Here is a 23,045-nt window from a genome sequence, read left to right on the forward strand (position 1 = left end):
TGGCTCAGTCAGTTGAGTGTCTGACTTCAGCCCAGGTCGTGATCTTGCGGTCAGTGGGTTTGAGCCCCGTATCATGCTCCATGCTGACAGCTCAGAGCCTGGAGCCTGCTTCGGATTCTGTCTCCCTCTCTCTTTGCCTCTCTGCCCGCTCACATTCTGTTCTGTCTCTCAAAAATTAATAAACATTAAAAAAGAATTGAAGAAAAAATGTGCCCAGGGGCACCCGGCTGGCTCAGTCCATCGAGCCAGTGACTGTTGATCTCAGGGTTGTGAGTTTGAGCCCCACATTGGGTGTAGAGATTACTCAAAAATAAAATCTTCAAAAAAAGAAAAGAAAAGGGGCACCTGGGTGGCTCTGTCGGTTAGACGTCCGACTTCGGCTCAGATTATGATCTCCAGTCTGGGAATTCGAGCCCCGCATCAGGCTCTGTGCTGACAGCTCAGAGCCCAGAGCCTGCTTCCGATTCTGTGTCTCCCTCTCTCTCTGCCCCCCACTCACACTCTGTCTCTCAAAAATGAGTAAATGTTAAAAAAAATTTTTTTAAATAAAAAGAAAAGCAAAAAATGTACACAGCCTAATCCCTTTCACTCAGTTCCTGGCAAAATCCTAGAAGATGACCCGGAATGTTGGCCAACTTCCTTCTAATCCTGAGTCTGTAATGCCACTGCTTTTAAAGACTGCCTTTTTTAAAATTTATATTTAATTTATATTTTGTTTTGTAACGTTTACCCATTGGAAAAAGCTATTTAATTCCTTTCGAGAGCTGTTTTGGGACATTAGAAGAATATCGTTTGCTATTTTGAAAGTACAGTGGAGGTACTATTTTTAATACTTCCCCCGTCATTGCCGTGATTAGCCTGTCTCTGGGGCTTTAGCAATGAAGACCAGTTAAGTTTGCTGCATCCAGAGACTGACTTTGTGAACCTGCTTTTTCCTTTTGATTAGGACACATCAAAAATAGCCTCTCTGGCTGGGTATGCTTCCTCGGAAACAACCCGTCTTGCAGGTGCTGACTGGAGTGTCATCCAGACAGTCCTTTGGGGCACCTGCTAAATAGGGACAGCAGCTCACACGAGGACATTTTTCATCCTTGGCATCATCCTTTACAGGAAAGGGCCCTATTTAAAGGAACATTGCCATTTAAATAGTTGAGGAACCTGAACCATTGTGAGGACCTCATTTTCATCATTTGGTGCAGGAGAAGCAGCCAGGGGAAGTGGGTGGCCCTTAAGAGCTAGGAGCTCACCTTCTGGCCATTCTCTTTGGAGACGGTCCCCGAGGCAGGTCCTGCAGTGCCCAGTGAGTACGGCTGTATGTTGGGGATATTTGGGGGTGGGGGGTGTGCATGTTCATATACCTTATACAAACACAGACAGTGCCTATGTTATCCTGAGAATGTAGAGCATAAATGTATACACAGGTAGCAAGTATACGGGGAAACCACATTTTAAAAAGACGTGCCAGACTTTGAAAATAAGAGTATGATAGCATTTAGGGGTCAGAGATCTTAAATTTTTTTTTCCTTTACGAGATTTAAAAACATTTTGTTTACCTCTAAAGTATTGTGTTTGGGGGATACAGCCAGATAGAGCTACTTCCTTTTTTTAATGTTTATTTATTTATTTTGAGAGAGAGAGAGAGAGGGCAGGGGAGGGGAAGAGAGAGGAGAGAGAGAATCCTAAGCAGGCTGTGCACTGTCGGCATGGAGCTTGATGTGGGACTCGAACCCATGAACTGTGAGATCAGGACCTGAGCCAGAACCAAGAGTTGGATGCTTAACGGACTCAGTCCCCCAGGCGCCCCTAGCGCGTAATACATGTAGGAAGTGTACAGTCTGATCTTTGATTCCGTAGCTACCTGTGAGGACTGGCTCCCTTCCAGGTACAAGAAGACAGGTGAATTCATGGTAAGGGAAACAGAAGTGCTTCCTGTCCTCATAGATTTTCCTGAGTAGTTGGCGGGGGTGGGGGGGGCAGGGAGGGCACCCAAATGCAATATTGCAGGCTGTGCTGTATGGCACGTAAGAGGCTACTGAGAAGCCAAGCAGGCAGACCTGTGTTGTGAGGGGTGGTAAGGCTTCTGGGAAGAAGGGACATTTAAGCTGCGAGTGAACTTTCTCATGAGTAGGAGTTTCCCAGGGAAGGGAAGGAGGTAGGTCAGGTGGTCTTCCTGGGAGAAGGAGCTCTGTGTGCAAAGGTGAGTGGGAAGAAGTGAGCTGTGAAACTCTTAGTCCCCCAGAAAAATGAATCTTTAGTGTGGTATCAGCAGCCCCCTCTTCTAGACAGGTCTTTGCACCAGCAACTAGAGGAATTGGGTTTTCACGTAAGATGAAAACAATAGCACACTCTTCAGTCCTGGGTGCTTCAGAGCCTTGATTTAACATACAAAATGTTATTTTTGCATTGATACAAAAAGGAAGGTATCCCCCAAACAACAACAACGACGACGACAAAAAGAAGGTATCACCTACCCATATACCTCAAAACCAAAATGGAAAAATAATTGAGATATGGGAAGGTCAGAATTCACGAGTCACAAAAGACTTTTTTTTATGTCTATTTATTTTTTTTGAGAGAGAGAGAGAGAGAGAGCAAGCAGGGGAGGGATTAGAGAGAGAGGGAAACAGAATCCCAAGCAGACCCCGTGACGTCAGCACAGAGCCTGCTGTGGGGCTCGAACTCAAGAACTGTGATATCGTGACCTGAGTGGAAATCAAGAGTCTGATGCTTAACCGACTGGCATGCCCAGGTGCCCCAGATTCACCAAAGTCTTTAAAATAAGCAAGTCACACTGGCCTTGCAGCCCATCTTGGGAGCCCCGTTATCGTGCACACGTTACCAGGTCTCTTAGTCAGCTTTGTGCCTTCTCTCCACTCCAGCCCTCTCCTGAGGTGGCCCTGGGACCAGAGCCTCTCCTGCAGCAAAGACCATGTCCCTCCGCTCTGTGGGCCCCATGCGCTTGAGATCTGCACCCCCTTCCCATGCTCTCAGGCCAAGTCCAGAACGTGCTTCTTCCATTTCCCCTCTTTAAGTCTGAGATAAAAATATCCAGAATGTTTTTAAGAACTCCACATTGCGGCTTCCTTGAGATAAAAACCTGACCCTGATATAGGTGAAAAGAAGTAACCTCACCACCGGTCTTGGACTTACCCAGCACCTGCACTTGGCCGAGAGGGTACCTAAAAACTGCCAAGTCACTGGCATCTCCCCCCAGATGAGAATTCTGGCAATCTTCTGGCCCAGGGAGGCCATATCACTTCTTGCCTGTGGGGAGGTGTGAGTGTCCAATGGAAAAGGTAGGACAGTCCCTTTGGTATTTGGGGACTGTCTCTGGAATAAGCACTTCTGAACCTGACTTTGTAGAATCTTAACTAGTCATCTCAACAGCAGGAAAGAGGTATTGAGGACCTCAAGTTAAAGAAAAAGACAGAGAGAGAGAGAGACGTTTAGCAGAAAGTGAGAGTAAGAATAAGAATCCATATATTTAGTATCTTATTTTAAGACAAAGGGAGAACCTAGGAAGGTAGGGAGCCACTTGCTTTGTAGTTTACGAACTTTCCATGGGATTCTAAACCTATTTCTATCTCCACCTTCGTGTGTCCCTGATGCACGTAGTGCTGATTTTAAGCCAGTATCGTCTGCCTTGGAGCCAGACAAGAATCACGATGACGTGATTCTTTGGGATGACGTTTGGCAGGTGGGTCGAATGTTCCGTTTCCCCGGGCACTGTGATGCTAATGACTGGTACCCGCGGATAGCAATGAGGCCACAGAACCCTCCATTGATAAGACTTGGACTGTGCATTTTCTTTGCTTGCTAGGGAGAGAATTGCCCCTGCTATAGCCAGCGTCCTCGCTGCCCTTATCTGTTAGATGTATGACATTCTGTGCATGCTAGGTGGTTAGGTTTTGAGGGGAGGAAGTGGACATTGCCATAAGATAATGGCTGTACCCCTGCACTTCGGATCCGAATAACCAAGTCAGATAGATATCCACCTCCAAAACTCATGCCTCTCCATCGGCTGCTCCCTGGAAGTAGGCCACGTAGTATTCCACCTCATACAGTGAACCGAAACTGTGTTTGGATGGTGCCTGGTGATAGCAGAGGCCATGGAAATGGAGTTGCTAGACCACACAGTAGCTTTTTCAACAAACAGATTTCTGGGCTCCACTCTGGAGTTCTGATCAGGTAGCTCTGAGCCCTGTCAGGAATCTACTTAATACACTGTATTCCGCAGTTTCTTTCATTGTGCAACCAAGTTTGGGACCCACTGGCCAAGAGTCAGAGCCATTAATAGAGCAAACCCCCCAAATTGTGTCTTTAGTCCATTGAAGGGTTATCATTTCAAAACTAATCAGTTTGCCAGTATATTTGGATACCTAATGTGGGCATACCACCTAATGTGGGTATGAGACCAAGCAGGCCCTTCTGTTATGGAGCATAAAGTCTCATATTGATCAAATAATCCAGACTTGTCCTACTCACAGATCCTCACTGTGGGAAATATTATGAAAGATTCTTCAGTCTAGTCCTCCAAAGTAAAGCTGCTTCTATTTTTTTCCATTGAGTTCTGTCACATAATCACTTAATTTAGCTTGAGACCATCCACACCTGGTATCTTCTACCCATGAGCCCATATTGATGTTGGAAAGTTCTCACTCAGGCAGACCATGGGGCAACACCTCTCTTAACACCCTGAGGTTTGGCAGTCACTTTAGCAACCTAGTGAGGGGTTGGGCGTTAGCACCAGCTGCTTAAGGATCACTTATTATTTATAATTACTGTCTATTTCATTAATGAGACTGGACATCAAACTGACCCAGTTAAGCTTAAAACCAGCTGTCCCTTTACTGACGTTTACGCAGTTCCAAATAGGAATCCCAACACACTGCATTGTCTCACCCAGTTTACACTGTGAGAACCAGAGCAAGTTGGGCAAATTTACATTGGAATGGTTTCAAAAGGTTGGTGTATATTTCTGAACAAGATGTACAAATATTTTTAGGGGTTTTAAAAATAATGTGTCATATTTTCTGTACTCTTCTTAGGAACAGTGTCAGTGAAGAAAAAAAGGTGGCTTTTGACAATGTGACGTTTAGTGGGGTTGTTTTTCGAGGCTGAAATATTAAAACAAAGTATGCCAGTGGCGAAGTAAAGGGTCTAGTCTAATTTGTTACCTATCAGTAAGAGAGGAAGTGTCCAGAGTGTTACCGTGAATAACATTCTATGAACAAAAGCTTCTTTATTTTCTACCTGTTGATTTGAGAAATGAATATCAAGATAATGTGTTAGAACGTTACAGTATATGTATACACATTTCCCTTTTCGGTTAATGAAGTAGCCTGGAAAGTTAACAGATACAGAAGGACAAATGTTTTTGAGGCGGGGTGGGGGTAATTCATACAAAAAAAGTTACTTGAACTGTTTGCATTGTTATTAATCCATTGATATTTATTTCAATTCATTTCATGTGATTATTTTGTTTATTAGATCAAAGAGTTTGAGATTTATTATAAAAAAAGGTCTTTCCTTTTTTTTAGGCTTCTAATTTTTATTTTTGAGAAGTAAAGGCTGTAAACTTGACAAATTTGAATAACCCTAAAACTGCATGAACGAGAGATGTTCTTAAAACCACACGGCATGACTCTGTAGGCAATGTTAGAAGATTTTGGCATTCATTGTTGAATTTCGTGCACACGTTTTATTTTATTTTATTCTTAATTTGCATGTCCAGAAAGCGGTTTCTTTTTTTCCCCCCCCCCCCCCCCCCGTTATTTCATTTTCTTCTCTGTGAAGACACTGTAAATTGATTTGGATCTCATTTCCTTTCTGTTAGAGTTATTTTCTTCTGTAGTGTCATGTAGAGAGGTATCTTTGGTATCCTTCTTTGAATTCTTCAGGGGGTTACAGATCACGGGTGACAGAAAAAAAAAATCTCGTTCACATGTGTCGCTTACTTATTGCACACCTTCGTATCCTTATAATTTCTCTAATTTGCATGTTACAGAACTGAAGCCAGGACAAGCAATAGAACTTAAAGCGAGAGAACGTTCCGCAGTGGTCGTTGACTGGAATAATAATCTGCATGTTGTTTTCCCTTTTCCCTCCTGCATGCAGGGATTTGGTTTCGTAACTTTCGAAAATAGTGCCGATGCGGACAGGGCGAGGGAGAAATTACACGGCACCGTGGTAGAGGGCCGTAAAATCGAGGTGCATGTCCAAAATATTTTCCTTTTCATCTTTTTCATAAATGTCTGCTTCGCGCTCATTCGTCGTGCCAGATGCATCACCGTGTGTTGTATGTGACCCTGTTCCCTTCTCACTGTTTATATATATATATATATTTATATATAAAAAGGAAAACTGGCCTTACTTTTTTTTTTTAAATTTTACTTTATCCTGTCATTCTTATTACTGATGAAAAGGTGAATGGCAATAAGGGAGACAAAGGAAAGGTTAATCGGAACTTTTTTTTTTTTTTAATTTTCTGTGTTTTATCATTAATGGGTGCAATAGATTCCCAGCCAGGGGAGACAGAGTGCAAAACCAGACAAAATACAGAGCAGTTTCTTTTTTTTTTTTTTTTTTTTCTTTTTTTTTTTTTCTTTTCTTTTCTCTTTCCACTGCAGGGTTGACGAGGGATCCACAGTGGTGTCCAAATTGAGCCAAATGGTGAAAGCAGTAGCATTTGAATGTACAATTGTTTTTTGTTTTCTTTTGTTTTTTTTTAAATGAGAGGTCTTTGTCACTGAGCCTTTCATTTTTTTTTTTTTTTTTAACAAGCCAGTTGGAATCTTTGTATCATTTTGATAATAGAGTGATTAACCAACAGGATTTCCTGTTCAATATCTGGCCCCTTTTCACTGAAAAAAAAAAAAAGAATAAATATTAAAAAATGCTAAAATTTCGATACTCAGAATCTACTCTTTCTACCACTGGATCTCCCTCAACCTGGCCACAGGGTTATATTTGTTAAAACTTAAAAAAAAAAAAACCAGTTAAAAATGCTTTAGTCTTTGGAGTAAGATGTTGCATATTTTGCCTTTCATTTTCCCCCCCCCTCGACGATAACGCTTAGGCCCCTCACCAAACTCTCAGTAACCATGGTAACTGTATACAAACCCATGCTGGCGATGGTGGTGAATGGTAAGTGGTGAAGTCCATCTGCCGCTTGACGTATTTAGTGCTGATTATCTATATACATATATATACCACGTGGATTTTTTTGACTTGTCGTATTAAGTTTTCTTGATGCTCTATTTTTTTGGGTACCGGTACGCCTGTAATTGAGTGTACGTTCTAAGCGAGCCTGGGAGGCACTGATTGGATTGGGATATGACAGTGCACATCTTACTCAGATTGTTAACTCCATATTGTGTTAAACGATGCACCCTCTTTTATCCTTTTGTTAGCTGTGACTTTCAAGCTTGAATGATCTTGTTAATTCTTGCTATGTCAAAGGCTCTTGTTCCTAGTGTTGAATGCTAGATGTTGCTTCCCCGATGGTTCTTCCTTCCTAAAGTGTTGCACACGGCTAAATCTTGTTTGTCCCTTTTTTTCTTTTCTTTTTTTTTTTTGTTTTTTGTTTTTTGACATTTATGTTCCTTTGTACCTTGTCTCTTCCCCCTTCTACTCCACTGCATGTTCCTTCATATGAATTTTATTTTGTGTTTAAAAATATTTATTGTTTCTGTGTTACCATGGAGTACATGCATGCTTTTCAATCTTCAATTATGCAGTTCCTTTTAATTTGCTTTTACTGTCTCCTTATTAAACTTTTAAATGATATGACATTGCTTTATTGAAATGATTTGTAAGTTAAAATGGTTATGAAGTAAATGTAATTATAAAAATGTATGATTTTGTTATGCATCTACTGCCTTTTATAAATTAAAATGCATTTTAGTTTTTTTTTTTTTAAATAAGTAATCACAGTCATAATGCATGCAACTAATTGAACTGTGGGCCAGTCCTAGCATTTGTGCTCATTTGAGTTTTCTATGTACGTAGGTAAATAATGCCACAGCACGTGTAATGACAAATAAAAAGACTGTCAACCCTTATACAAATGGTAAGTAGAGATTGGCCTTCAACAAGCAATCATCTCTACCTCTGAATCTATTCAATGATGTAACCGGGGGATATGTTTCAACAAGCCACAGTAGCCTCACAGTGGCTCCCGTGCCCTAACTGCTGACCTGCTACAGTGAACCACCTGCATTGATCAGATACTTTTCAGGGACAACACATATCCGGGTGAGCACTGAGGCAGGGACAGAGTTGTCCGATCGCCACGTAGTCCCCGTGAAGCTATTGTGACACCGTCTGTCAGTGAGACTTCAATAATCATTCTTTAAACAAGATCATTTCAGGGCAGAGGCAAGTTTCGTTTTCGGGTAGAGCGTACATGCCCTTCCTCCAGTCCCTCTAGAATAACTCCCATTTGGGGTGAGATACAGTAATTATTCAGGGTTACCTGGGTCACTTAATTTGCTGTTATTATAGTAAGTTGAGGGAGAATGGAGGTTTGGTTTGTTTCCTCCCCCGCCCCCCCCCCCCAACCTCCTTGTTGATCCTTAGTCATTTCTGGAAGAGGGACAGCAGAATTTGGTTCTGGCATTGAGTCTGGTCTGGAGATATTAGGATTTTAAATGGCTTGGAGGGTGCTTCCTGCTGAGCTCCATAGCATGAGTGCGGTTTTTCTGTTTCTCTGGGTTGCCCAGTGCTGTTTGGGGACAGATATAGATGTTGCTGTATACTGCAGACCCCTTCAGGACAACGTATCTCTACTCGCACTAACCAAGAAGCTGTCTCAGAATTCCTCATAATAAGATCTCGCATCTGTACAAGAATTGAAAAGTTCCACCATTTTGATTCTGTAATCCTTCTCAGAATACATCTCTCTTAAGATATATATGGGGGACAGGGGAAGCTGCCGGTATGCTAATCACATGCTTAATTGTGCCAAAAAGCTAGGTATGAATGTAATACAGTAGGTTTAATTATAACCACTCAGTGGAACATTATACCCACTAAAATGAGCAAGATAAGGAAGATACAGGGCTTCCTGATGAATGAAATTTTTTCTTAATGAAAAGGTATAGCATGATTTCAACTACACTATGGAAGGCATTACGTCAAAATGCTCACGGTTGAGTTGAATTATAAGACTGGAAGATATTTTTCCTTTGTTTTGTAGGTTTTTAAAAAATAATATAGTTTTATTACTGTGATAAAGGAATGATGTTTTCCATTTTTAACTTCTTAATTACATGTGCAACATGGAAATGCAGACTCATTTTTAAAAAAAAAAGAAAAAATGAGAAAGAAACATTAAAGGAAAAGGTAAATATATTTTGAATAATGCCACTACCAGCTTGGTATTCTAGTTCCCCCTCGGAGAACACCACCATTAGATTATTGTGTGTACTTTAACTTTGCTTTTTTATGCATGTATATGTATTTATAGTATTCACAGTATTGTGTATGTGCTTTTCATATAAATTATGTCATGGTGTGCACATCATTTTTAATTGGCTTTTATAAATCAATATGGAGTTCGTTTGATGTTAATACACAGCCAAACCCATTCTTTTTAGTGGTTACATAAGATTCCATGAAATGGATATATGGGTTTAGTCTTACCTTCCATACTGATTGACATTTAATTATTTTAAAAAAATTTTTTTACATTTATTTAATTTTGAGAGACAGAGAGAGACAGAGCACAAGTGGGAAGATGAGAGAGAGAATGAGACAGAATCTAAAGCAGGCTCTAGGCTATGAGCTGTCAGCACAAAGCCCGACACGGGGCTTGAACTAATAAACTGCGAGATCATGACCTGAGCTGAAGTCAGACACTTAACCGACTGAGCCACCCAGGCGCCCCATTTTTTTGTTTCTGTTGTTAAAAACGGTAGTATTAGCATTTGTTAGTTTCGGTTTGCTTTTCTTTGTCTTGTGCCAATGGCTACCAATTTGGCTAAGTCAGTCCATTCCTATTTTTAAAGGGGGCCCATTACACAGAGAAATACTGTCAGTTTAACAGGGTTCTAACTTGAAAGACCAGAGGATTTATCTATTCTGCTGACCCGGTTCCTAGCTGCAACAACATCCAAGACATGGCCTGAAAGGGAATAGAAAATTTCCACAACAGACTCTGAATGTCCAGTGCTGAAATGAAGTAAACTTCTGATTTGTATGTCATGAAGCCTTTCTACTTGGGTAAAAAGAAAAAACTCTGCAACTTGCCAGAGTTAATATGAGATGACATTGACCCGACTATTGGCCATTTCCTTAAATTATGAAGTAGCAACTATGTGCGTATGTGTGTGTGCATGCACACGTGCTTAGACGACCACTGTCACGCATGTGCAGAGGTGGTCAGGTGTACTGTTCACGTGAGAAAATGAAGCAAGGGAAGCCAAATGTTATTCTGTAAGCCATATGGATGCATATTTATTTTAAAGAGTTATTGATCTGTGTCCCACCTGGGGGTTGAAAACTGGCCCCGTGGAATGTGGGGACACAATTCAAAACTCAGTCATTAAGGGACACCTGGGTGGCTCAGTCGGTTAAACGTCCGATTTTGGCTCAGGTCATGAACTCGTGGTTCGTGAGTTTGAGCCCCGCGTTGGGCCCTGTGCTGACAGCTCAGGGCCTGGAGCCCGCTTTGGATTCTGTGTCTTCCCCTCTCTCTGCCCCTCCCACGCTCATGCTCTGTCTCTGTCTTTCAATAATAAATAAACGGTTAAAGAAAAAAAAAAAACCTCAGTCATTAATAGCCAACATCTCTGGAACACTGACTGTATGACATTCTGTTAAGCATTTTAAATGCACTGGGCCCACGTGAAATCCTCTAAAGAGGACATACTTATCCCTATTTTAAAGAAGAGATGAAGTCGTTAGTGAAGTCTTTCTCTTTTATTATGAACAAAATCTTGTTACATTGCTTTCCCTCCATCATTTACAGAACTGCCCACAAATGGTAACTCACCACAGTAACAAAAAGATTGTTAAGTGTTCAGCCCCAAATCCCTGCCAGATGTTGGCATAAACATCCCACATCCCATTCCAGGTAGCCATGCATTCTTAGCTTCCAGCAGTAAGTCATGTGGGTTTCTTATACATGTTTCTGAAAGGGGTCATTTGGAGGCTTGTCCCATCACATGGGCTGAGTGCAGGATGCAAGGGGTGGATGGACCATGACAAGCAGAATTTACTTAAGAAACAAATACAAACCCTAATTACATAAAGCAGCTGGTTTCTGTAGAGGACACCATGGTGACTTTCGGTATTCAAAGAAAAGCAGTTCTCAAAGCCTGTCCAGTCCACAAGTCATTAGTATCATCACTACAGATAAACTGCCCCATAAATTGCAACATGATTTAACCGAAAAGATATGGGGCCCTCTCAGATCCTCAGCAAGAGTGACTATGTTAAGAGGGAATATTATCACCACAAAAAAGGAAGGAAGGGAGGAAGGGAGGAAGGGAGGAAAGAAGGAAGGAAAAGAAAGAAAGAAAAAAAGAAAGAAAGAAAGAAGAAAGAAAAAGAGAGAAATGATGAATATGTAAATTAGCTTGATTGTGTGCATATTTTACAACGTATATGTAATATCAAATCAACGAGTCATACACCTTAAATATTTACAACTTTTAGTTGTCACTTATACCCCAGTAGAGCTAGAGGCAGGGAAGAGAAGATAAGTCAGGACCCACGAAGTCATGCTGAAATGAGAAAAATAAGTGACCAGTGAGATTCATATATTAGCCGTCTGATTTATCGTCACAAACCACCAACTTTCACTTTGGCAAATATACCTTCCTAGGATCACCACATTGTGAGGTCATCTTTACATGGTGAAGTATCACTGTCGATGCTACCATCACATTCATGCATTCCTTCAGTTATGTGTCCAACAAGAGCTTAGGCAGCTGCAAAATTTCCAGTGCGAGTCACAGCAGACCCTAAATGCAAGTAGGTGCCTGGCTACGAGGCTCTGCTACACAGATAACAATCCCATCATCATGGTATTCCATTTCCTAGGACATTTGCACTCAGATGTAGGAGAAGACTGTAGGATGACATACAGGGATCTGCAAACACTATCCAAGAGCTTCGCAAAGAGGGAACAGGGCTGCTTCTGTATTGTTGACTCCCCCTAAGGACAGCAGCCCTCACACAGGAGCTGGGGTCCACTGTGTTCACTGCAGACCAAATGGTTGCAATGCAAAACAAGTTGAGAACCACATTCTCAGGGATTCTCTGGATGTTGGACAAGCCTGGGTGTTGGATGTGGCTCTTTTTTTTTTTTTTTTCCCTCAGATAGCTTAGGGAGGATGAAATTGGACCAAAAAATCCAAGACTATAGAGAGAGAAGTAGCCTTTGTATCAGCTCTGCCTTTGACTGGCTACTGAACTGCAGGCGAGTCATTTAAACTCTGCACACACCAGTGTTCTCAAGTAGGAACTGAGTTATAATGGGACCTACTTTCTAGGGTATTTGTGCTTATTACGGAGATAAGTACTCGACACAGTCCCAGGGGTACAAAATGCCCTAAAAATTTAATTACACAATAATCTCAATAATAAGTAGTCATCTTTTTTTTTCTGTAGATAGTAAGCTGAATTTCCTGATAGACATACTAATTTAAGGATCAAATATTCAGATGCCATCAGAGGCTAGCAGGTAAAATAGACGAGCAGGGAAGGTCTGAAAGACTCACATTCTTTTTTTGCACTTTCATTTTCATACTGGGCAAAGCAAGATAGTTTCCTACTAGAAGAAAAAAACAGGACAGGATAACAATAAAAGATTGTTAATATTTGGCCTCAAAGCCAGGCATATAATAGGGAGCAGGTATGTTTGTGGCTAACTGGGGGCCACGTGGAGTGTCCCTGGTCACTTCTAGCAAATTTGTCCGTGTGGGATTCTGAATCAAAAAAATGGTTATTTCTACTAAACTTTCAAGAAAACCAGAAATTCTGTATCTTAGTGAAATCTAAACGTTGGCAATGGATATATGTTGAAAAAAAAAACACCACCACCACAGCGGGTGAACCAAACACAATGTGCAAGTAACTGTTCATTTTGGGTATCACCTCATGCACCCTTTCAACTACCAAGTCCCTGGCATCCTCAGTTGATATCTTTAGAAAGCATTGGAACACTTCTGGAAACCCCAGTGGTGTATATAAGGGTGCTTTCTTGAATATGTTTCTTCGATATCCAGCCCCACAAAGCCCTAAAGAAGACACATGCAGATTTCTTTTTTTTTTTTTTTGCACATTCAGACTTGCCTTTTAACACCTAATGCAGCCATAGTTAACAGTGTTTTTCTACAGCTGGCTGGCAGATGACCTTTGAGAAGCTAAATTTGAGGAGGGGGCTAGCTGATTTGGATGCAGCCCCTTGAGGCCCAGCCACAGAGGGGTCTGTATACACAGCTCCTGTGTCTGGTCTCTGCTCCATCGCCTTCTTGCATGGGGGGTCCTGCGAGGCTGGGAGCAGTGGGCTTTGTCAGCTGTTCTCTTTTGTTATAAGCCTCATTGTTCAGTTTAATGTCCTTGATCAAAATCTCTGAATTTGCAAGGCCTGAGGATGTACAGACTGCCTGAGAACTTAAAACCAGGATCATTTTGTCCATCTTCATGACAGTGCAGGCTCCAGTCTCCAGCAGGGTTATCCCAAGGGTCTCTTCCAGGTACTGGAAGGAGTCACAGGGACTAGGAGGCTATTTGCATGCAATTTGCATACATTTACATAAGCCGGCATGAGCTTTGCAAGTCTGAGCAAGGGTGATTCTCAAGGTCTGTATTCTTATTTCCTCTGCCTTGAAGACAGTCACCCCTAAGAGGGTCCTTCTTTATTAGATGTACATCAGGAAGCAGGTCATTGGAGGTTAGAAGGAGATAGAATCCTAGCCAAAAGGGAATGAGTCTATTAGAAAAAGCTCTCTATTCCTTCTGTTCCTTTAGAGCAAAACTTAAGTAAATATTTATGGAACACCAACCATTTGCAAAACGCAATTTCAGGTGCTGGGCATTCACACTGGACAGCAGTCGTGTTCATTTACCATTAATTTTAATGAAAGAGAATGGTTATAAAAACAACTGAGAACAAGCAAAGAAAGAAAAATAAAGATGAACCCAGGTAATGGGTGCAGAAAACAAAACTGGAAATTGAATCGGTATATAGCTGAAGGGGGACAAGGTGGCCTTGAGTAGTCTGCCCCGGGAAGACACTAGAGACCCACATAACATCAGGTCAACTTTATCAGGAGTTGTGGAGAGTTCTCCAAGCACAGGGAGCAGTAGATATAATCTAGAATGATCTACATTGATATAGAATGATCTTGGGTGGTTTTATAAAGATTTAAAAGTGCAGTGTCCCTTTGGTTTGGAGAGAAGGGAGCCGTGCTATGAGATGGTGGCAGTGGAGAGGAATGGACGTTAAGTACATGGAAACATCTTTTCAAAGTCTAACCAATAGGATCTTCTGGTGGATTGTAGGTGGGATATGAGAGTAAGAGGAGAATCAAGAAGTTATTTTTCAAGAGTTTTGTTTTGAGGAATCAAGCAGATGGAAGTGTCATTTGCTGACGTGGGGAGACTTGATGAGGAGCAGGCCGCAAGGGTGTAGGGAGGTGAGAAGTCGGATTATCATGCCTGTGGTGTGGATCAAAAAGGCCTTTGTTTTCCCTACAGTGGAAGCAGAGCCTAGTTGTTTAAGAAGAAGGGACAGTGACAGGGAGCAGGACAAAACCTGCACTAGTGCTCCCATGAAACTTCATTTTGCGGCTCACAGATTCCAAGCTGCTTTCTTGTGAAGGGGACCCTATCACTTCCCTCCCTCAATAAATACTTGCAGACAGGAGATGGCATGTGTCTCCTGATGAGGCAGAATGCCTTTATATATTAGATGAAATTTTTCCATGAATAGACTTGGTAAACTGGTAAGTAGTTGGTAAATAGATAGATAGTGGCATTAAGCAGCCTGCTTTGGGAAGACAATGGAGGCCTAAATAAGATCAGGTAAACTTTGTCAAGAGCTGATCAATGATGGATGGGTAGATAGATGGATAGATAGATAGAAACAGATGAGAGAGAAGGAGGATAGGGATAAATGATAATAGATGGATAGATAAATGGATAGATAGGTAGATCAATGGATGTACAGATAGGTAGGTCGGTAGGTAGATAGATAGATAGATAGATAGATGAGAGAGAAGAAAGATAAAAAATGATGATGGATGGATGGATGGATCGATCAATGGATATATAGACAGGTAGGTAAGTAGGTAGGTAGATAGATACATAGAAGGTTTCAAGGAAATGAGGAAAATAAAGGCAGATGAGAGAAACGTGATTTAAGATAGTCTTAGATACCTCTGAGAAATCTGTTTCTGTGAGAAAATGAAAGGCCATTGGCATAACTTAGAGTCTTGGAGAGTTCCATCAAAACTAATCAGTGGGTCAACATTCAGTGAATGGTGTGTCACAGGCCTGTGTGCAAAGTATTTAAGGGACCTCATAAGGACATATACAAGAAACAAAATCTTACTTCACTAGTAACAAAAAGACCCTGTCTCCACTATCTGGAAAAGGTAGGGACATGAGCAGGGTGTAAGATGGGGAGCAAAGGGACGAAGGAAAAGAGTAATAAATTCATAATTTAATTATTCATTTAGTATGGGTCCTTATGTACTTCTTTCACAAATCTAGACTTCTGTGAAGGACTAGGGAAGGAGACCATTAAATATGTCAATATAATCCTGAAACTTTAATTTCAACCAGTTTTCTCTATTTGGGGCTTGATTCCAAGGTCTAGAAATGTAGACATTAGTTCCCATGTTGGGTATTTTTTTTTAGGAAGTAGTGGAATTTTAGTTGGTCAAACTGAAGTCATTTTCCACATTCATAAAACACATTTTCTGAAATGTGCCAGATAATTTTTATTTTTATATCACTATAGAAATTCCTATATGACAAGATGTGGTTAATGTAAGAGAGGAAGGGGTCAGTGTGAAGTTTCAGAAACTGTTGGGGCAACACATCTCAGAATTTTATGTGTCTTTCTGGTGAAAATGGGGCCAGACATTTCCATTAATAAGCCTCCCAGGTATGCAAGCATAGCACTTTGAAAAATCCTATCTTAAGACCATCCTGCGGGCTGTAAAGTTGCCAGCTTATTCAAGTTGGATGAAAGCTCTTAGAAACAGAAAATTCTTGGCTTTTGTTGTAGAAAGTTCTTTGGTCCATCCAGGGGCCTGTCTCTTGAGATATTGAACCTGGGTGTTCCTTAAAGGATGAGTAGTTTGTGGCTACCTCTTGGCTGGTCTTACAGGTGCATCACTTAGGTCAGATGATAGGATGTCCTACCCCTTCATCTGGGAAGAGCTTTCCATGTCAGAAATACCTTCTCTCACATCCCACCTTTCACCATTGCCTTTTCTCAGGAGCATTTGTTAAAAGACCCCGGGTATTTTACCCTCAGCCCAAGGACACAAAGTTTTCCATAAAAGGCAGCACACCTGACCTTCTTTATCTTTCAGGAATTCTATTTAATGGATGTTTTCATAAAGACTTAGCAGCAGGAGCAGGAAATGATTACCAAACCCTGAAATGTGGCCATTCTTTGGAGGTTGTTCCCTAAATGATGCCCAATGGGTGTGTAATGTGCACAGCTTCTCAATTTGCAAATATTCTTGTATGTTCTTTTCTTGAGTAAAAGTTCCTAAGGGGCCAGGATTCATTTGACAGAAAATGCTCCATCCAGAACACTGGGAAAATTACAGGATTCTGTTCCTCTTATACACAGGTTGTTTGAAAGTTACCTTAGATATCACGCATTGATTAAGAATTTTTATGGTTCCTGAATGTGCTGAAATGTATTCCACACTTAATCTCTAGTGGATAAATGTCATTTTCTTTGGGATGTAAAAAGCACTTCGGAATTCTCTGGGTCATAATTAGGAATGACAATTATCAGAATATGTATCCGCAAAGAATTCTGTTTATGTGAGCTTTCAAATTTGGGGGGACTAAATGCAAAGGGGCATATGACGGATTACCTAGCAGTGATCCATGAAAGAAGACAAAAAATTTGCAATTATTATAGTGGTTCTACAGAATATTAGCTTGGGAGAAAATTAATCACCACATCATTTTCAAAAAGTTCACCTGTAGCTGGTCAATAGTTTCCATACTTTTAACTTGTATTGGCAGCCAATCAAAGAAAGGCATAAATCTGCCTTCCCAGGTATAGGTTACAAATCATTTTTATGCATCCCCAGACTATATACCCTCTGAATATAAAATTAAAAAAATATATATACACCACCCCATTTGATTTGTGTTTCGCTTGTAGTGATATGAGTTGTTTTATCAAATGTGATAATCATGTTTTTGTGTATTTGTTTTAAGGCTGGAAATTGAATCCAGTTGTGGGTGCGGTCTACAGCCCCGAATTCTATGCAGGTAAAAATTCCCTCTGTGCATGACTTCGTCTGTTCTCGATGTGTTTTGCCTGCTACTAGAGAATAGGTTTCATGAAATAATCTGAACCAAGTAAAATCCCTCTCCTCAGAAGTTCTGAGGGACTGTTGGGGTTTTTTTTATCTAAAGCAAAACCAAAAGTGTTTAAAACCCTTTAAAAAATGAAGGGGCATCACGTATATGCGTTACACTGTGAGGTGTGCATGGAGCCCCTGCTCCTTATGATGTTTTCCATTAATTTTGCCTCAAAAAAGCATCGAGGCTTTGTTCAAGGGTATGTTGAACGAATGTGGAGCTGTTCTTGCCCACTTTTATTTAGTATCCCTCCATGTGTTTTTCGCCATACGTTTCCATGTGGGGTCGCATTTTTTTTTTTCCTAGCAAAACTGAGTTGGCTCACTTATTCCAATAATGTGGCAGTGAGTTGAAATTGCCAAGAGAAGGATTATTTAGAAAACGTGAAAAAAATGAAGTGGTCTTTCTTTCTCCATGCATCACATTTCCTTAGCAATTCCATATTCCTCTCTGCCCTGCCCTTCCGAGGGAAGTCTCTCCCCTTGGCCCTTCCCTGCTACCCTCCAGCTAGCGGTTGATGGGGAAATCCGTGTAGAAAACTTGGTCATCACATTTTGAGAGAGAATGACCCAGAAGAAGCAGTGGCTGAGACTGGTTCTGCTTGGCCTGTTACTTCTGCCTGTTATCGTGTTGTCCATTAACAAGGTTGCATTTGGGGTGCCTGGGTGGCTCAGTCAGTTGAGCATCCGACTTTGGCTCAGGTCATGATCTCACCCTGTGAGTTTGAGCCCCGCGTCGGACTCTGTGCTGGCAGCTCAGAGCCTGCAGCCTGCTTCAGATTCTGTGTCTCCCTCTCTCTCTTCTCCTCCGCTGCTCATGCTCTGTCTCTGTCTCAAAAATAAATAAAAACATTTAAAAAAATAATAAAAAAAATAAAAAAACAAGGTTGCGTTTAACACCTTAGAATTTTAGTAGTTTCCACGCGGGTATGGAAAAGAACCCTTTCTTTGATGGGGCCCTTGCTCTTTAATAAGGAGAAATAAATGACCTGTTGGTCTAGATCCACTCACTTAGTGACCTCTTGATGGTAAGTAAGTCCTACCCCTTGCTTGGTTTCTTCCGGGATGCCTTCTGTCATTTTTCTGATCCTGAATCAACCCTAGTGCATGACAGGGGAATATGGGATATTCGGATAGCTATCCAGCAGAGTAATCAACTTGACAAAGAAAAAAATGGTAAATCTGGGAAGACCCAAGATGATAGGTGAGTTCTGGATTTTGGACAGGCAATGTTTGTTCCTCATATGTGGTTTCTACCACAAGCCTGGGTGAAGTCCAGCAGCTCTATGCCTGTAAAGTAGCTGTGCTGACTCTTATTGGGGGAGCAAAAACTTAGCTGTAAGTCTTTCCATGATTGTATGGTGGAACTCATCCACTGAGAGGACATTTAGCAAAGTGGGGAATGTAAACACTGTACTCAGCCCAGGTTCGAATCCTGGCCAGCTGTGTGACTCTAGGCAAGTTACTTAACCTCTCTGTGCCTCAGTGTCTTCATCTGTTAAGTGGAAGATGATAATAGTAACAAACTCACAGGTGTTTATTAGAATTAAATGGGTTAATATGTGAAGAGTGTTTGGTGCATAGCAAGCAATACATAAACATTGGGCAAATGAAAGCAAATAAATGAACGTTCCCCTCTCTGCCATAAGGGCATTATTCTCCCCAGAATAATGAGTCCAGAACAAGAAGCAAGAAGTCATCTGATGAGATAGGGTATGAATGTGTGACTTGGGATAGGGAGAGGAAGTCCATGTTTCTGGTCCCATGCAGTGTAGTTTCTGGTCATCTGACCTAAGCAACCAAAATAACACCAAACCTCTCCTTTAGAAGGGATTTCAAACCTCACTGCATATCTGTGGGTATTGAAGAGGACGTTAAGACAGAAGAATCCATTCACACTGACTTGTATATACAAGAATAAATTAACCTGCATGACTTTTAGAAGGTTAGAACAGCCATTCAGATCAGCCCTGAGCCCAGCTGCAGAAGTTACATCATGGGAGTAGTGGCTACGAACAAGTTACAATAAAGATTAATATTTACTTGAATATTATCTGTGGTCAGGCACTGTTCCAAGCACTTTACCTTAATTAATGTATTTAAATCCTCACGGTGGTTTTCCAAGTGAGAAAACTAAAGTACATAGAGTACGAGGGCACCTGGGTGGCGTGGTTGGTTAAGTGTCTGACTCTTGATCTCAGCTCAGGTCATGATCTCACAGTTTGTGAGTTCGAGCCCCACATCCGGATCTCTGCTGGTGGTGCAAAGCCTGCTTCGGATTCTCTCTCTCCCTCTCTCTCTCCGCACCTCTCCCGCTTGTTCTCTCCCTTTCTCTCTCTCTCTCTAAAAATAAATAAATAAACTTAAAAAAAAATAAAGTACATAGACTACCTTAGCACTAAAGGGCTAAGATTTCAAGTGGGTAAGAAGCTAGCTAGACTGTAAAACCAAGAGCCTGGGTTCTTTACAACCGGGTTAATATGGCTTCTTTATTTTTTTGTGTGAATACTAGAAGTCATACTTCTTCTTGAGTGTGGCCTGTGGTGGTAGATCAGGCAACTACAGCTCTATGTCCCAACCAGTCCCAGTTAAAGAAGAGGAGTGAAATAATAATGTTGGGTTATTCCAACAGCCACGGCCACCATATCCTCCACATACAGATGAGTTAACTGGTTCTGTCAGGGGCAGTTTTAAGGAGTCCACGCACCCAAATAATTATTTCTACGAGATGCTCCAATAAACTTAAATCTAAAAAAGGGGGGGGGCATGAATAAGTGTCACTTGAGAAATCTGTATATGCATATGTTAGTGTTGCTACTACCTGGGGTATCCTTAATAATCAGGAACTTTCTCTTTCTGCCTATATTATCTGTATATGGAGGTCAACAGAGTTCATGATATTCAGAAATGTGGGGAAATGTTGCTGCAAATCCAACACTCAGAACAAGTCCTTTGAAATATTTGAAGACCCATAAACGCTGAGAATCTAGCTAGCTTACGTCAAAAGTTACGGGCACCTTAATGCATAGATGCAAATACGGATGTGGCGTGTATTCATTTCCCTATGCAGGTATACTTACTAACGTCATCCACTTGAATATCCACGGCTAAGGATTTAGGGGGCTTTGTGAATTCCCCCAACTATAAACACAGCCTGGATTTCTCTTGCAATTTCCAGCGTGCCTCAAAGCCGAAATGAAGACCTTGTCATTGATTCGCTGTGGATATTTAGCAAGCCAACCCTGTATCTGCCTGAGATAGAAAGCCAGGCTTATTAGGCACTTTTCTATATAAGATTTTGTGTTAATGACAAATATCATGATATTCCCATAGTATAATTATCGATTTTCTGAAGCTTATGCAGAATTAACAACCCAGCCTCCAATTGTCTCTCAGAACGGGGCATGAAAAGTTCACATATTTTGTAAATTAAAATCAATATTTTCAATCTCTCCTAAAGGTAATTTTCCTAATTTAGTGGACTTTTCCCTAACATTTATTTTCTCTTTAATTATAAAATGGCAGGTTATTGATTTTCGTATATAACCTCTTGACGCCCTGAGTGCATTTTTATTGCTAACGCAGGGTTGGGGTGGAGAGGGCAGAAGCACCTCTTAATGAGGATCTTTAATTACCAGCTGAACAGTATTAATTTGCTTTGATAAATTATGACGCACACTCTCCCTCACACACACATAGCAGGGGAAGCATTTAGAAAGACGTTGTGGAAGGCCTTTCATTTTGGGTGTTTTTCTGAACTCTTACCAAGTCCTACCTGGAAGAATGCTCAATCCAAAACTAGTCTTCAGAAGCAGGTATGCATAAATAGGCATATCCTATGAATCTCCTCCAAAGACAAGTGGATGTTTTCCTACAAAGCTGCAAGGCATTGATTATTTGCTTACATCTAATCATCCTTGGGATCCTTGGGGCTTATTCTCAAGATAAATCATTGATAAGTCAATTAAAAAAAAATGTCCAGGTAGATCTCAAAGACTTTAGCCAGCATCTAAGACCATTCCATTTTAGACTTATAAAAAAATTGAAGCATTAAATCAAAGTACACTACCTGCAAATTATGCATTCCCAGTAGCATGCTTCAAGTTACTTAATATAATTAGAAATAGTGTTTCTAATCATCTCAATGAGGAGGCATCAAAAGGGGTTCCCCCTTCATTGTGAGCCGTTCCATTACTATCTAATAAAAAGATTAAAAAAAAAAAAACAGTGGTGCCTTTTACGGAGAATCATGATATCTGGCCAATGAAACTGTTGATTGAAAGCACACACCTTTAATCTTCATACATAAGTAAAACAAAGTAAAAATAAATAACAGAAGGTTATACACAGTTGTCGACACAGTACTGACAAATGGCAAATTCGTCCGTTTCTCAATTGCCGGTAAGACGGCAGAGAAGCTCACTCACACCGTATATCATATCTGCCAACTCATTTCTGTGATTAAATATTCCATCAGTGGGGCTATAAGGCGGCAAAGCTTAACAAGATTCATAAGATGCACCACTTGAACACACATAACTCACTTCCGTGGATGTGAGTTTGTACACCCCGCCTGCAAAGGAAAATTGGAATTGAGTTAAATTACTCCACGAGTCAATAGGGAAAGAAAAAGACCTACCAATGCAATGCAAACCTGAGATGCAGGTTAGGTCCCAATGATAACAAAGTAGAGAGATGCAGGGTGAATCAACTTAGAAACCTTGAAGATGGTGGTGAACTCTCTTCTTGGAATACCATTATTATTAGCAGTTTGGGGTTTTTTTGCAAGGGGGGGGGTAGGAAGCAATCCTTAATTGGACATTCCTCCTAAAAATAAACGTTTCTGGTTTCAAGACTGGGGGGGGAAGTACTAAAAGAAGCAGGCTTGGCTGCAAAGTCACATTTTAAAGGTGGTCAGGTCTTGAAACTGGGTTATCCTGGGATGATAGGGAGGATCAGATAAGATAATGAGTGGAAAAGAATTTTATAGACTGTAAAGTAAAATCAAAATATAGGAGATTAGTGTGATCACCGAAGTTCACTAGATTGTTTGTGTCCACATCGGTAAAAACCTGCCCACAGACCACATGCCTTGATATCAGGCTAGATGATGGGAAAGTGGATTGGGATCTCAATATGAAGTTTAAAAATGAAGAGGTTGGATGTAGCACTCTGTGATTGCTTATCTCGAAAGGGCAGCTGTATTTGACCTTGGATTACCCGTACAAAGGTATTGGTTTTCTATGGGCTTTTGGCCACTGTGAACCATGATTCACATATAAGAATTGAGTCAAAAGAAGGTAGATGTAGGTCTCCCCCCTGGTGGCTCCCCCCATAAGGGGTCATAGAGAGAATGACCTTTAGCCGCACTTTTGGATGGACTTCTTTCCAATTCCCCTCCTGCAGTTTGGGTACAATAGCATCTGAAAAAAAGTAAGACTGTCAGAACCTGTGATAACTGGGGTTCCTGAC

General features: G+C 41.1%; 1 protein-coding gene across 1 annotated transcript in view; it reads left to right on the forward strand.

Moving 5' to 3' along the window:
* RBFOX1 (RNA binding fox-1 homolog 1) overlaps nucleotides 1-23,045 on the forward strand; it is a 550,474-nt gene that overhangs the window by 473,412 nt on the left and 54,017 nt on the right. Inside the window, exons 5-7 of the mRNA XM_049639355.1 lie at nucleotides 6,118-6,210; nucleotides 8,011-8,071; nucleotides 17,428-17,481. Coding sequence (XP_049495312.1) covers nucleotides 6,118-6,210; nucleotides 8,011-8,071; nucleotides 17,428-17,481 — 208 coding nt within the window. The remainder of the gene's footprint in view (nucleotides 1-6,117; nucleotides 6,211-8,010; nucleotides 8,072-17,427; nucleotides 17,482-23,045) is intronic.

Source organism: Panthera uncia, chromosome E3, assembly GCF_023721935.1.
Source record: "Panthera uncia isolate 11264 chromosome E3, Puncia_PCG_1.0, whole genome shotgun sequence".
In the NCBI taxonomy this organism is placed as follows: Eukaryota; Metazoa; Chordata; class Mammalia; order Carnivora; family Felidae; genus Panthera; species Panthera uncia.